Source organism: Oncorhynchus clarkii, chromosome 25 (assembly GCF_045791955.1).
Source record: "Oncorhynchus clarkii lewisi isolate Uvic-CL-2024 chromosome 25, UVic_Ocla_1.0, whole genome shotgun sequence".
Lineage (NCBI taxonomy): Eukaryota > Metazoa > Chordata > Actinopteri > Salmoniformes > Salmonidae > Oncorhynchus > Oncorhynchus clarkii.
Window position 1 is genome coordinate 36,842,457 of NC_092171.1, and position 15,655 is coordinate 36,858,111.

Consider the following 15,655-nt stretch of genomic DNA (forward strand, 5'->3'; position numbering starts at 1 on the left):
CTCGGAGGACCTGAGCCCTAGGACCATGCCTCAGGACTACCTGGCCTGATGACTCCTTGCTGTCCCCAGTCCACCTGGCCGTGCTGCTGTTCCAGTTTCAACTGTTCTGCCTGCGGCTATGGAACCCTGACCTGTTCACCGGACGTGCTACCTTGTCCTGGACCTGCTGTTTTCAACTCTCTAGAGACAGCAGGAGTGGTAGAGATACTCCGAATGATCGGCTATGAAAAGCCAACTGACATTTACTCCTGTTGCACCCTCGACAACCACTGTGATTATTATTATTTGACCCTGCTGGTCATCTATATAAGAAGGGCTTTATAAATCATTTTGATTTGACTATTACACTGAACAAACCCTTGAACAGAGGAATGTGGGTCAGCATCATGGCAGCAAAGGTACAAATTCATTAGTTCATCCATTCATGCAATAATCACTGATAATAATCTATATTTTTCCCCATCTAGAGAGCAGGATAAAACAACCGTGGGATTTATGTTGTCTATCAAGGGAGGACCAGCAGAAATGGTTAGAATACTACACTGAGTGTACAAACCATCTGGAACACCTTCCTAATATTGAGTTGCACCCCCTTTTGCTCTCAGAACAGCCTCAATTTGTCAGGGCATGGACTCTACAAGGTGTTGAAAGCGTTCCACAGGGATGCTGGCCCATGTTGACTCCAAGGGAAACTGTTGAGTGTGAAAAAAAACCCAGCAACATTGCAGTTCTTGACACAAACCGTTGCGCCTGTTGTGACTCAACAGGTTGCCAAGCAGAGGGCAGCATACCATGGTCTGGCTGACCTGCTTGATGAACCACCTTTGGTAACAACTAGATACAAGTAGAATAACTTCAGTAGCAACTATAGGTACAAGCAGAACAAGAATAAAAGGCAATATTTCTATTGCATTAGCGTTTTTTCCCTGAACAGTCCCTCAACAAAGGTTGAATGATCTAAGATCAAAGACAATTTGTATTTTTGATTCAGCTAATTGCATTTCATGGACTCCCATCATTCAGTAGTCGTTTTCCACAATGAAAAATGGTAGAGGAATAGCACACCTTGTAACTGGTGACATTTTCATGAATCTCTACGGACTGCTAGATGATCTGGATCTAACCAACTGGTTTATGATTCCCTCAGCATTGGATGGTAGTGGCCCTGCTAAGCCCAACGGTAAGACCCTGATCCTGTATGAGGGTTTGGAACAAAGCCCTGGGGGGTAATAAGGGGTAATAACCTTCACCATGGAGGGAACAGAACACAGAGAGAACAGGCCCTGCTGAAGAACAGACAGCTGTACTGCTCCAGCCCCAACATGATTAGTGAGTCTAACAATAGTGTTGTTATTGAAAATTGACTAACAATTAATTTAATGGGATAATTGCAATCTTATCATGGGTCGCATGTGAGGTAAATATAATATGCATGGTCTTGTATATCTGTATAGATAACCTACAATTGATCTTCTCAATAACAGGTGTGGGTTGCAGAGTCCAGGAGGACATCAGAGGTGATGCAGCCCCTGAGAATCGCACATTCAAGGAGCACCAACGTCTCTTATCCCTCAGATCAAATGACTCCACCGAAGTCAAAGCCTTGTAAGGAGGATCCTGAGAAGACGGGCTCAACATTCGATCAAGGCTTATCAATTAAGGCTCAACATTTTAAAAGCATAAACATATTTTGATTATTTAATTGACCTCCAACATGATTGGCACTACTTTTATTGATCTCACATTATTTCTGTATTTCGGCTGTCTTCTTTCAGGAATCTGTGGAGAAAATTGCTGCCCCACATCTAAGCCCAGGACAGACCTGTGCTGGCAGTGCCAGAAGAACAACTATCAGGTCTTCAGATCTGCCAATATGCCAGAAGCTGTTAAATCAGCCAAGCTGAAGAAGCAAGAGCAGCATCTCCTGCTTGTTCAGAGTGAGCGGTCTGTCTACCAGAAGATGGTTGCTGACAGTAAGACCACCTGTCAAGACCTGCAGTTGTCTCTGGGGGCCCTACTGAACCAGCAAGCAAAGTCATCAGGATACATTACAGCTTTGATTTTACTCAACAAGAAACATTTCCTCCTTTATACTGATTAAGGACATAGATGGATAAATAGATATACAGTACAATAAAATATAAAATAAAACATATTAATATATATATATATATTTGGGAGGCAGACAAATACATGTCACTAAACTGTGTAAAGACAGATTGACAGGGGTGAGACAATTAATTGTAATTTATCTTAATGTTCTTTTGTTGTTTGCAGGTGCACTATCTTTCTGACCCTATGCAGCCAGGTCCCATCTACTTTTTAACTTCTCGCAAGTGTGTCTTGTTTGGTGTCTGCCGTGAAGGAAAACCACAACAAGTCAACTACTTGATTGATGAAGGCATGTCATCCAGCACAGGCAGCAGCGCAGTCATCAACTACATGCACTATTTCTTCACCAACTACGGAGTTGGGGAAACACGTGTTGACCTGAATTGTAATAACTGCAGTGGCCAAAATAAGAACAAGTCAGTGTTCTGGTACTGTGCGTGGTGGACCATGCACAAGCTCCACCACAGTCTGGACCTTCACTTCCTGATCACAGGCCACAACAAGTTTGCTTCAGCCTCATCTAGCAGAGTGAACACTTCGTCTGAGATTACTGTGACAGGGGTCGACATCCCACAGCTGGTTGGACTGGAGGATGATACGGTGCTGGTGGAAAGCTATGGCTGGCAACAACACTTGACTCCCTACTTCAGGCCGTTGCCACAGATCAAGCAGTACCAGAACTTCAGGTGATTATAATTTTCATTGCATTGTATGAGGTTATTCTTCTTATCTAAACTTGGGAGGTGAATTGATGTTGTCAAAGAGGTTTTTGTTATTTCCTGTTTTACAACTTCGGTGTTCTGGAGCCTGGTGGTATTGTCGCCAAGGAGCATTCTGACTCAGTCGGGACCAGATTTCAGCTGCTGCGCAACGCTGACATCCTTCCTCCCATAGATGGTCTACCTGTACAAGCACCACCTGGACTGGACACAGCTAGACAAACTTATCTTTTTGAGAAGATATGGGAGTTTTGCAATGAAGAGGCTATGGGCATTTACATGCCCTGCACCAAAGTCAAGGGCAGGACAGGAACAGGCTCTCCGAATATAGATTATCTTATTCATGCGTGGTTCGGACAGACCACTCATCAGCACTATCTGTATTGCCTCACCACTTTACCCGATTGTATGCATACAACTACCTCGTCTATCACTACTGTTATTGTTCATGTACATACTGTATATCAGTTTATATTTGCACTATTTCTGATAATGCTGCTACGCATGTAACCGCTTGGCTGTATCATTTACACCTTCTGTAAAGACCCATCCACTTAGCAAAATATTGATATATAAAATGAATATTGATATGTGTGGTCGTAACATGATTTTGTGACATACCACACAGACTCACTAAACACAAATGCTTCGTTTGTAAATTATATCTGAGTGTTGGAGTGTGCCCCTGGCTATCCGTCAACAAAACATTGAAATAGGGCCATCTGGTTTAATCAAATCTGACTTCTAATTTTGATACTTAACGACCCAAAGAGGTTAATGTACTTTTGATAGTATTTTTTAAAAAGCAAATACTTTTAGACTTTTACTCAAGTAGTATTTTACTGTGTGACTTTAACTTCAGTCAATTTCTATTAAGGTATCTTTACATCTGGACACTTTGTTTACCTGGAATGTCTCCTTATTGTAGGCTACTACCACTTTAAGTCTTAATCTTTACTACACTACTCACTGTTCGGTGCATGACTGCACATGTGAATCCTTAAAAAGAGATGGGTGGGGCTGGCTTAAGAGTGTGTGAACAATGCTGAATGTGTTTAGACAATATAGACAAAGTAGAGCTCTTCAATAGGTACCAAAACATTCAAAGGCCATTTTCTCAAAAGTGAGTTTACAAGTATATCAACTTTCAAAGCAGAATGACTTGTTCCTCAAAAATACAGTGTATGATATGCCATGTTGTAGCTCTGGGTCTCTACTTTTTATCCAATGTAAAACACCCAATTTCAAATGGTGCTACATAAGACTGAATCCAGGTGATGAGTCACAAATGCTTATTGCATGAGTCTGTTGTTTAATTGAACTCAAATCAAAACTTAGGTACATTATTAATGGATTTTTTGGTAATAAATTAATGGTTATTTTTGGCAAATTTACAACAGCAATCAAATGTGTTTTATAAAGCCCATTTTACATCAGCAGTTGTCACAAAGTGCATTATAGATACCCAGCCTAAAACCCCAGAGAATGAGCAATGCAGAGGCACAGCGGTCATGGTACACATTATAGATACCCAGCCTAAAACCCCAGAGAGTGAGCAATGCAGAGGCACAGCGGTCATGGTACACATTATAGATGTACCGTATACTTCCCATACAATTCAGGACACCTTCCCAGAGTTAAAAACAGGCACTCCTAAAAAAAATCCATGTAGTTCCAAACCTGAGTAGCAGCTTTAAAGAAGAAATGCAGCTACAATATATAAAAATGTGTCCCCCATTTTAAATGTGGCCACTTCAATAGGTATAGATGTGTACAGTACAGGTAAACAAGTTGATTTCCCCTTTAAAATGATTTAAACGTAAAATATTTAAACCAAAAACAGTTATTTAATGCGCTGGTAAAACTGCACCACTGCTTTCTCCTGGTCGTGTGTCTCAATAGAGCCGTGACGTAGTCTCCTGACCTCACTGATGGCGTCGATGCCTGAGATCTGCCTGGTCTTCACCAGATAGCAGGCCAACATGGTCCCCGTCCTCCCATGGCCATGCATACAGTGAACAGCTACACCCTACGGCAGCGAGAAATACATGTGGTTGACTTACATAGATAAAGGTACAGAAGGCTGTGTGTTAATGTACATCAATGGTTGACAATAATTCAACATTTTGACTGTGAACTCAGTGGTCAATGTTTGTTTGGTTTCGTGTGTCAGAACAGGCATAAGGAGGTCCTCTGATGTAGTAGCTGAATAATGGGTAACTGAACACTTCTTAAACTGAACCCTTACCTCGCCTTTAGCATTCGATTCCTCCACAATAGACAGAAACCTCTGAATTTGTTCTGGAGTTGGTGGGGTGAAGTCTATTATCTTGATGTGGTGTAGTTTCACTCCTGGGACGGTATCATAGTTGGGAGGTTTTTTCTCACACAAGCAGACCAGGTGTTGAATGCCATTGTCCAGAAGGTATTGGTAGTGGGCAGTCATTCGAGGGAGAGCCAGTCCTGCCAACTTTTTAGGTTCGACCCAGGAGAAATTAGGGGGTGGACTACAGGCCATGGCAAAGTCAATCTGAAATATTGTGAAATGTAGAGATTGTTTTACCATTCAATAATCTCATATTCACAGCCAGTCACAATGTGCATTCAGATGCCCATAAACCCATTGCTGTGTTAACGTTACAACGGTGAAACTGTTTTGCCTCAGTTGTGTAGTATTTAGTAAAGATGACTGAAATCTGGCCGAGTTGAATTGTACTCCACTTGGAGACCGCATGATACTCGAACAAGGTTTATTATAAACAAACGGTTGGTATAACTAGTTAACTAAAGATTTCCCCTTTCATCTGTGACTTTGACACTTCAAACCACTCAAATGCAGCTAGTTAGTAGTAGTAGTTACTAGTTGAGTTAGCTAAATAAATCCATAAGCGTCCATGACAAACGGTGGGCGTCAACTCTGTGTACAAAAAAAAACAGATGATAAACTAACATTTTCTATATTGCCAAAAATCCAAATGTAATATAAAGTTTGCTTACTAGCTATCTTTACGTGAAGTTTATAAAATAGGTTGCTAGCTAGCATGCTACTGGCACCTGTCAATTCATTCATGCATTTACTTACATTCAGTATTGTTTTCTGAAGAAATCCGTGTATAAAAACGTCAGATCTGGTGGGGAAAAGGTTTCGTAGCTAGCTAAACGACTAAAGTCAGGGTGTGGTGGGTGATGTCCCGTTAAACAACATAGAACACAACCTACACTGGCGCTTAATCCGTCTTTAGAACGACGACGACAAAGATGTGTAAAGGGCGGTGAACAATAATTTATACATACACTAGACAATATTATGGGGGCACTGTTTTGAGGCCACGGCACCTCCATCTTGGCTCTCCTCACCGTGGTAAAAAAAATGTTTGGGAATTTACTGTACAGAAATGCATTTATAATGTCTACATTTGTTTTTGCCACGTTTATTATATTACAGACACCTAAATGCATTATTATTATCTGAACGAAACATACAAATAAAATCTTAAAATAATGATAAAAAAAAAAAAATACTGTAACGACCCTGCGTTTATAATCGCGGAAATCGACTCTGCCGCAGGAGCATGCTTTTACGGCACAGTCGATAGCGCGCCGGACCTCGGGCTAGAAGGTCGAGGCTTTGAGACCTGCTCCCTGCCTGTTTCATTGGTGTAAATCCAGGGTCGTTACAGTACTAATGTTACTGTCAACAACAAAAATACTTAAATGCATGTAATTTTGTGCTTGAAACATTTAATTGAAATACTGTATAATTCCATAAATTCCGACAGAGGACTGCTTCTGCTGAGGAGTGCCAATATGGCGTCATCAGTGGCTTTAAAGCCTCCCATTAGCCAATACATAGCAATAACAATCTAGGGTTTATATACATCATTGGTTGGAACCTTTTGTAGTTAGGGGGGCATTTTAGCGAACTCTAACCCCTTTCCTATACTTAAAAATAAGTCTCCTAACCCCTCACGGTAATTATTCTAACCTGCTGCGTAAATTCTTCTAACCTGCTTTGAAAAGTCACTTCTGGTCGTAGATGTACTCCTTGTAGTCAGAACTTGTTTATAGCTCCTTATTCTGTGATGACATGCGCGGCGGAAGCCATTGGTTTTTAATTGGACCGTTGTGGCAGAGAGGTTGCAGTAAGGGTCTGGAGCTGGCCTCCAACTGCCACCTTAGCGGCATCATACAGGTCCCAGTGTCCCATTTCTAACTAAGCATAGTCACTTTAATAACTCTACCGACATGTACATATTACCTCAATGACCTCGACTAACAGGTGCCCCCGCACATTGACTCTGTACCGGTACCCCCTGTATATAGCCTCGCTATTGTTATTTTACTGCTGCTCTTTAATTATTTGTTACTTTTATTTATTTTTCTTAAAACTGAATTGTTGGTTATGGGCTTGAAAGTAAGCATTCGGCGCATGTGACAAATGACATTTGATTTGATTGAACAAATAACTTTGTGAAAAGACGTCAAAATGACGTCTTTTTATGATGTCTTATTCTGGTCGCAAACTGGTTGAAAAAAAGTTATTTTTTAACGTCTTTTTGTGACCACCATACGACCAGTTGGTCATAATTGTGAGCTCTATCTGACCTGCTGGTTATAATTCTGACCAATATATTATGTGCTATATTATGTTGCCTACTGGTTATAGTTAAGACCTCATCATAACCTGGTAACGACCACCTGACTACAGCGTATTACCTACAGTAAAAAGTATTGCAGAGGATAAAGTTGGATATTGAAAATATGGTTCATTACATTTCTATCTGTTTCCATAGTCACCAATTAAAGTTTAAATCTGCTAAATCATCTTACATTTAAAACAGATAGCAAAACAATAACAAGCAATAGCAAAACAAAATCTTCATCAAATTTTTTTTGCACATCTGCATACAGTAATTGATTCGTAATTCACCCATAGAGTGAGCGACACAGAGTATATAAAGGCCCATTGTTTTATTTTATTAATGAACAATATGAGTGGTATGATAGGGTAGATCCTCAACAAGGACCTCTGAGGACAGAAGACAATCTGGAGCGTAGTGGCCCTCTTGAAGAGTGGTGTGATGGGTCAGATCTGCAGTGAAGAGTGTCAGCGTATTACAAATGTATTAATTTAAGATTATAAAAGAAAACGAGAAAAGGACATTCCTGAAGAAACTTTCTGAACTCAGATACCTAAAAGTCATTCCATGGTACAGGTTGAAGAAGTTTGTCGCAGTTATCACTTAGAGATGCTTTCAAAAAAGAGCAACTTGCTCATATACATACTTTGCATCCTCAGGGGCATATTTTAGGACTTTACAGACGGCCCACAACACATCAACCTCCTGTTTTCTGGCTTGTCTTGACACTTACTGCAAGAACAAAAAGAGAAGAAAATAAATTATCATTTTTTAGAAAAGGTTCTAGATTGAAGCAAAAATGCTTCTTCAAAGGGTTCACCTATGTGGACAGCCGATGAACCCTTTTAGGTTCTAAATATAAACTTTTTTTCTAAGAATGTAAGATCAGGAAATCATAGGCAGCTGAATAGCATGTCTCTTGGGGAAAGTCTCAGTGAAAAACACATTCATGATAATCAGCATTGCTAGTACAAACCTAGCTCTTACAAAGCTGGTTAGTAGGAATCAATACACATTACATATCAGATTATCAAACATATGGGGAAAAAAAAAACATTTTGCACACAAAACTTACTGTCAATGACTATGGATTTAAGGAGGGGTAGTTCTGCTCTCTCAGTTCCCTGGGATGTGGCAGAATAGATCACTGGTAACTTAGTGGGTGGCCAAGCACTGCTTTAGAGGACATGCATTAGGCCATTGACATGTTCCAGGACCTGTAAAGACAGAGACGAATCATGATTAACCATTACCTAAGTTCTTTACTAAGTTAGACTTAGCCTAGCAAGTACAATGACTATGTTGCCCCTCGGCAATCTGGGAGTCAGGCAGACATACGGAGAGAGATAGAGAGACAGCAACATAGGATATTTCCTTTCTCAGTCAGCAGGCTGATTAACTTCTGTACTCCTTCCCTTTTGTTACCGTTCCTGCATCGCCTCCAGCAATTTACAGATGCTCTGGGGTAATTCACACACACACACACACACACACACACACACACACACACACACACACACACACACACATACGCACACACACACACACACACACACACACACACACACACACACACACACACACACACACACACACACAGAGCTACAACAGGTAAACATTTAAACTTACCATATCCATGGAGGATTAGTCAAATAGCTGATGTTAGCTAGCTAAAGTTGGCCAGCTAAGTTAGCTAGTAAGCAAATCGTTGCTTGAAGTTCTTCTCCTCAACAAACCACCACTTTATTTACAAAAGTAAAACAAGAATGCTACCACTTAGCAGTCAAATATTTTAGAAGTTTTTTGTGTACATTTTTTTTTTATACACATTTGTATTCCACAAAAACAACACATAGTTAAAATGATTAGAGCATTTGTTATGAAAGAGCACATGTAATCACGATTTATAACAGACTGTGGGCTCGGTCCCAACTCAGCTGGAGCTGCATGGCAAATTGTCCAGGAACACAAGGAAAGCACAAAGGACAATGCCCCATGACTAGTCAACTCTTCCCCCTCTTGTTACAGTATTCAGAGGACTGACTAATGTTATTATGTCCATGTTTGGTCTCTATCTGACACTTGTTCACTGAAGATAACTGTGATAGCTTTATGGATGTATTGTTACCTGAAATGTGTTCACTGAGGATAACTCTGATAGGATAACCCTGATAGGATAACTCTGATAGGATATCTCTGAAGGCTTTATGGATGTATTGTTATCTGAAACTTGTTCACTGAGGATAACTCTGATAGGATAACTCTGATAGGATAACTCTGAAGGCTTTATGGATGTATTGTTATCTGAAACTTGTTCACTGAGGATAACTCTGATAGGATAACCCTGATAGGATAACTCTGATAGGATAACCCTGATAGGATAACTCTGATAGGATAACCCCGATAGGATAACCCCGATAGGATAACCCTGATATGATAACCCTTATAGGATAACTCTGATAGCTTTATGGATGCATTGCGTCTATGGTTACTTGTATCTGAACAGGTGAACTCTGAACTTTTATTTAACCTTTATTTAACTAGGCAAGTCAGTTAACAACAAATTCTTATTTACAATGATGGCCTATCAAAAGGCAAAAGGCCTCCTGCTGGGACGGGGGCTGGGATTCAACATAAAAAATACATTAAATAAAGAATATAGGACAAAACACACATCAAGACAAGAGAGTCAACACAACACTACATAAAGAGACACCTAAGACAACAACATAGCATGGCAGCAACACATGACAACACAGCATGGTAGCAACACAACATGACAACAACATGGTAGCGACACAACATGCCAGCAGCACAAAACATAGGACAAACATTATTGGGCACAGACAACAGCACAAAGGGGAAGAAGGTAGAGACAACAATACATCACACAGAGCAGCCACAACTGTCAGTAAGAGTCCACCCACACAGACAGTGTGGTGAAGAAGGTAGAGACAACAATACATCACACAGAGCAGCCACAACTGTCAGTAAGAGTGTCCATGATTGAGTCTTTGAATGAAAAAGATTGAGATAAAACTGTCCAGTTTGAGTGTTTGTTGCAGTTCTATGCAATGGAGTTGATTGTCTTCTCAGGAATTCTGTCTTATTTACATTGGTACAAAAGCTGAAGAACATACGCCCATCTAGGTACTTTCCGCAGGTGCTGGAGTTGTAGGCAAACTCATGGAAAACAGAAAGGAAAACGCTGCACACTGCCACTCATGCTAACAGGGGATTTATTATATATTCTAATTTCCTAGGCATTTCATTGTTCATGCTTTGTCTTATAAGTTAACCTTATGATCCATATGACTAGAATTATGCTTTGTTAATGTCAGTATAAAGCTTCATGCTTTGTATGTGAACCCATTCAGTTTACAAAGCAATTAAATACACCTGTATTTAGAATTCCATTTTCAGAAATTGTTTCATTGCCTATTACTGTAACTCAACCAGTGTTCTATTACTGTAACTCAACCAGTGTTCTATTACTGTAACTCAACCATAGTGCTCTATTACTGTACTCAACCATAGTGTTCTATCACTGTAACTCAACCATAGTGTTCTATCACTGTAACTCAACTATAGTGTTCTATTACTGTAACTCAACCAGTGTTCTATTACTGTAACTCAACCATAGTGTTCTATCACTGTAACTCAACCATAGTGTTCTATTACTGTAACTCAACCAGTGTTCTATTACTGTAACTCAACCAGTGTTCTATTACTGTAACTCAGCTATAGTGTTCTATTACTGTAACCATAGTGTTCTATTACTGTAACTCAACCATAGTGTTCTATCACTGTAACTATAGTGTTCTATTACTGTAACTATTTAAAAAAATATATATATTTCACCTTTATTTAACCAGGTAGGCTAGTTGAGAACAAGTTCTCATTTACAACTGCGACCTGGCCAAGATAAAGGATAGCAGTGTGAACAGACAACAACACAGAGTTACACATGGAGTGAACAATAAACAAGTCAATAACACAGTAGGAAAAAAAAGAGTCTATATACATTGTGTGCAAAAGGCATGAGGAGGTAGGCAAATAATTACAATTTAGCAGATTAACACTGGAGTGATAAATGATCAGATGATCATGTGCAAGTAGAGATACTGGTGTGCAAAAGAGCAGAAAAGTAAATAAATAAAAAAAACACTATAACTATAGTGTTCTATTACTGTAAATATAGTGTTCTATTACTGTAACTATAGTGTTCTATTACTGTAACTATAGTGTTCTATTACCTTAACTATAGTGTTCTATTACTGTAACTATAGTGTTCTATTACTGTAACTATAGTGTTCTATTACTGTAACTATAGTGTTCTATTACTGTAACTATAGTGTTCTATTACTGTAACTATAGTGTTCTATTACCTTAACTATAGTGTTCTATTACTGTAACTATAGTGTTCTATTACTGTAACTATAGTGTTCTATTACCTTAACTATAGTGTTCTATTACTGTAAATATAGTGTTCTATTAATGTAACTATAGTGTTCTATTACTGTAACTATAGTGTTCTATTACTGTAACTATAGTGTTCTATTACTGTAACTATAGTGTTCTATTACTGTAACTATAGTGTTCTATTACTGTAACTATAGTGTTATATTACTGTAACTATAGTGTTCTATTACTGTAACTATAGAGTTCTATTACTGTAACTATAGAGTTCTATTACTGTAACTATAGTGTTCTATTACTGTAACTATAGTGTTCTATTACTGTAAATATAGTGTTCTATTACTGTAACTATAGTGTTCTATTACTGTAAATATAGTGTTCTATTACTGTAACTATAGTGTTCTATTACTGTAACTATAGTGTTCTATTACCTTAACTATAGTGTTCTATTACTGTAACTATAGAGTTCTATTACTGTAACTATAGTGTTCTATTACTGTAACTATAGTGTTCTATTACTGTAACTATAGTGTTCTATTACTGTAACTATAGTGTTCTATTACTGTAACTATAGTGTTCTATTACTGTAACTATAGTGTTCTATTACTGTAACTATAGTGTTCTATTACCTTAACTATAGTGTTCTATTACTGTAACTATAGTGTTCTATTACTGTAACTATAGTGTTCTATTACTGTAACTATAGTGTTCTATTACTGTAACTATAGTGTTCTATTACTGTAAATATAGTGTTCTATTACTGTAACTATAGTGTTCTATTACCTTAACTATAGTGTTCTATTACTGTAACTATAGTGTTCTATTACTGTAACTATAGTGTTCTATTACTGTAACTATAGTGTTCTATTACTGTAAATATAGTGTTCTATTACTGTAACTATAGTGTTCTATTACCTTAACTATAGTGTTCTATTACTGTAAATATAGTGTTATATTACTGTAACTATAGTGTTCTATTACTGTAACTATAGTGTTCTATTACTGTAAATATAGTGTTATATTACTGTAAATATAGTGTTATATTACTGTAACTATAGTGTTCTATTACTGTAACTATAGTGTTCTATTACTGTAACTATAGTGTTCTATTACTGTAACTATAGTGTTCTATTACTGTAACTATAGTGTTCTATTACTGTAAATATAGTGTTCTATTACTGTAACTATAGTGTTCTATTACCTTAACTATAGTGTTCTATTACTGTAAATATAGTGTTATATTACTGTAACTATAGTGTTCTATTACTGTAACTATAGTGTTCTATTACTGTAACTATAGTGTTCTATTACCTTAACTATAGTGTTCTATTACTGTAACTATAGTGTTCTATTACCTTAACTATAGTGTTCTATTACTGTAAATATAGTGTTCTATTACTGTAACTATAGTGTTCTATTACTGTAACTATAGAGTTCTATTACTGTAACTATAGTGTTCTATTACTGTAACTATAGTGTTCTATTACTGTAACTATAGTGTTCTATTACTGTAAATATAGTGTTCTATTACTGTAACTATAGTGTTCTATTACCTTAACTATAGTGTTCTATTACTGTAAATATAGTGTTATATTACTGTAACTATAGTGTTCTATTACTGTAACTATAGTGTTCTATTACTGTAACTATAGTGTTCTATTACCTTAACTATAGTGTTCTATTACTGTAACTATAGTGTTCTATTACCTTAACTATAGTGTTCTATTACTGTAAATATAGTGTTCTATTACTGTAACTATAGTGTTCTATTACTGTAACTATAGAGTTCTATTACTGTAACTATAGTGTTCTATTACTGTAACTATAGTGGTCTATTACTGTAACTATAGTGTTCTATTACTGTAACTATAGTGTTCTATTACTGTAACTATAGTGTTCTATTACTGTAACTATAGTGTTCTATTACTGTAACTATAGTGTTCTATTACTGTAACTATAGTGTTCTATTACTGTTACTATAGTGTTCTATTACTGTAACTATAGTGTTCTATTACCTTAACTATAGTGTTCTATTACTGTAAATATAGTGTTCTATTACTGTAACTATAGTGTTCTATTACTGTAACTATAGTGTTCTATTACTGTAACTATAGTGTTCTATTACCTTAACTATAGTGTTCTATTACTGTAAATATAGTGTTCTATTACTGTAACTATAGTGTTCTATTACTGTAACTATAGTGTTCTATTACCTTAACTATAGTGTTCTATTACTGTAAATATAGTGTTCTATTACTGTAACTATAGTGTTCTATTACTGTAACTATAGTGTTCTATTACTGTAACTATAGTGTTCTATTACCTTAACTATAGTGTTCTATTACTGTAAATATAGTGTTCTATTACTGTAACTATAGTGTTCTATTACTGTAACTATAGTGTTCTATTACCTTAACTATAGTGTTCTATTACTGTAAATATAGTGTTCTATTACTGTAACTATAGTGTTCTATTACCTTAACTATAGTGTTCTATTACTGTAAATATAGTGTTATATTACCTTAACTATAGTGTTCTATTACTGTAAATATAGTGTTCTATTACCTTAACTATAGTGTTCTATTACTGTAAATATAGTGTTCTATTACTGTAACTATAGTGTTCTATTACCTTAACTATAGTGTTCTATTACTGTAAATATAGTGTTCTATTACCTTAACTATAGTGTTCTATTACTGTAAATATAGTGTTCTATTACCTTAACTATAGTGTTCTATTACTGTAAATATAGTGTTATATTACTGTAACTATAGTGTTCTATTACTGTAACTATAGTGTTCTATTACTGTAAATATAGTGTTATATTACTGTAACTATAGTGTTCTATTACTGTAACTATAGAGTTCTATTACTGTAACTATAGTGTTCTATTACTGTAACTATAGTGTTCTATTACTGTAACTATAGTGTTCTATTACTGTAACTATAGTGTTATATTACTGTAACTATAGAGTTCTATTACTGTAACTATAGTGTTCTATTACTGTAACTATAGTGTTCTATTACTGTAACTGTAGTGTCCTATTACTGTAACTATAGTGTTCTATTACTGTAACTCAACCATAGTGTTCTATTCACTGCCAGTCCCAATGTGAATTCAGATGCCCCCCTCTGGCCTCGTTGATGTATAGGATTTTGGACAGATTACTGAGCCTAAACCTAAATTAGTAGACCTGCACTCCACTGGGAGAGAGCATGATACTTGGACAAAGACTAACAAACGGTTGGTATAACTGGCTAGCTAAAGGTTTCGTCTTTCATCTGTGACTTGGACACACTTCAAGCAGCTAAAGTTAGTTAGTAGCTAACGTTACTACTTAGCTAGTTAGCTTATAAAGAGCATATATAGCTAGTTATCTCTGCTAATAATGGGACTAGCTAGCTAAAGAAATCCCCACAGTAAACGCCCATGCCAAAAAGTTGGCGTCCCTCGGTGAACAAAAAACATGATAAACTAGCTAGCTATATTGCCAAAAGACCAAATGTAACACAGAACATTTGCTCGATATCTTTCAAGTGAAGTTTATTAGGTAGGTTGCCAGCTAGTTAGTAACGTATACTAACCACTGTCAATTGAATTAATTCAAGCAATATTCACTTACAAGAAGTACATTTCTCGAGAAATAAGGTTAAAATTATATACATTCGCAATTAATTGTATGTCAGGATGGCCGAGCGGTCTAAGGCGCTGCGTTCAGGTCGCAGTCTCCCCTGGAGGCGTGGGTTCGAATCCCACTTCTGACA

The 15,655-nt window shown here is 37.0% G+C and overlaps 1 protein-coding gene and 1 non-coding gene across 2 annotated transcripts; one reads left to right on the forward strand and one right to left on the reverse strand.

Moving 5' to 3' along the window:
* Nucleotides 1–4,108: 4,108 nt before the first annotated feature.
* On the reverse strand, nucleotides 4,109–6,089 carry LOC139383717 (dual specificity phosphatase 23b). Its single transcript, XM_071128272.1, has 4 exons — nucleotides 5,914–6,089; nucleotides 5,080–5,361; nucleotides 4,368–4,860; nucleotides 4,109–4,301 (listed from the first exon to the last, which is right to left on the reverse strand). The coding sequence occupies exons 2-3, from the start codon at nucleotides 5,347–5,349 to the stop codon at nucleotides 4,675–4,677; spliced, it is 456 nt and encodes a 151-aa protein (XP_070984373.1). The 5' UTR covers nucleotides 5,350–5,361; nucleotides 5,914–6,089; the 3' UTR covers nucleotides 4,109–4,301; nucleotides 4,368–4,674.
* A 9,483-nt stretch (nucleotides 6,090–15,572) lies between these two features.
* trnal-cag (transfer RNA leucine (anticodon CAG)) lies at nucleotides 15,573–15,655 on the forward strand. Its single transcript has one exon. It is a non-coding gene; the product is annotated as a tRNA-Leu (tRNA).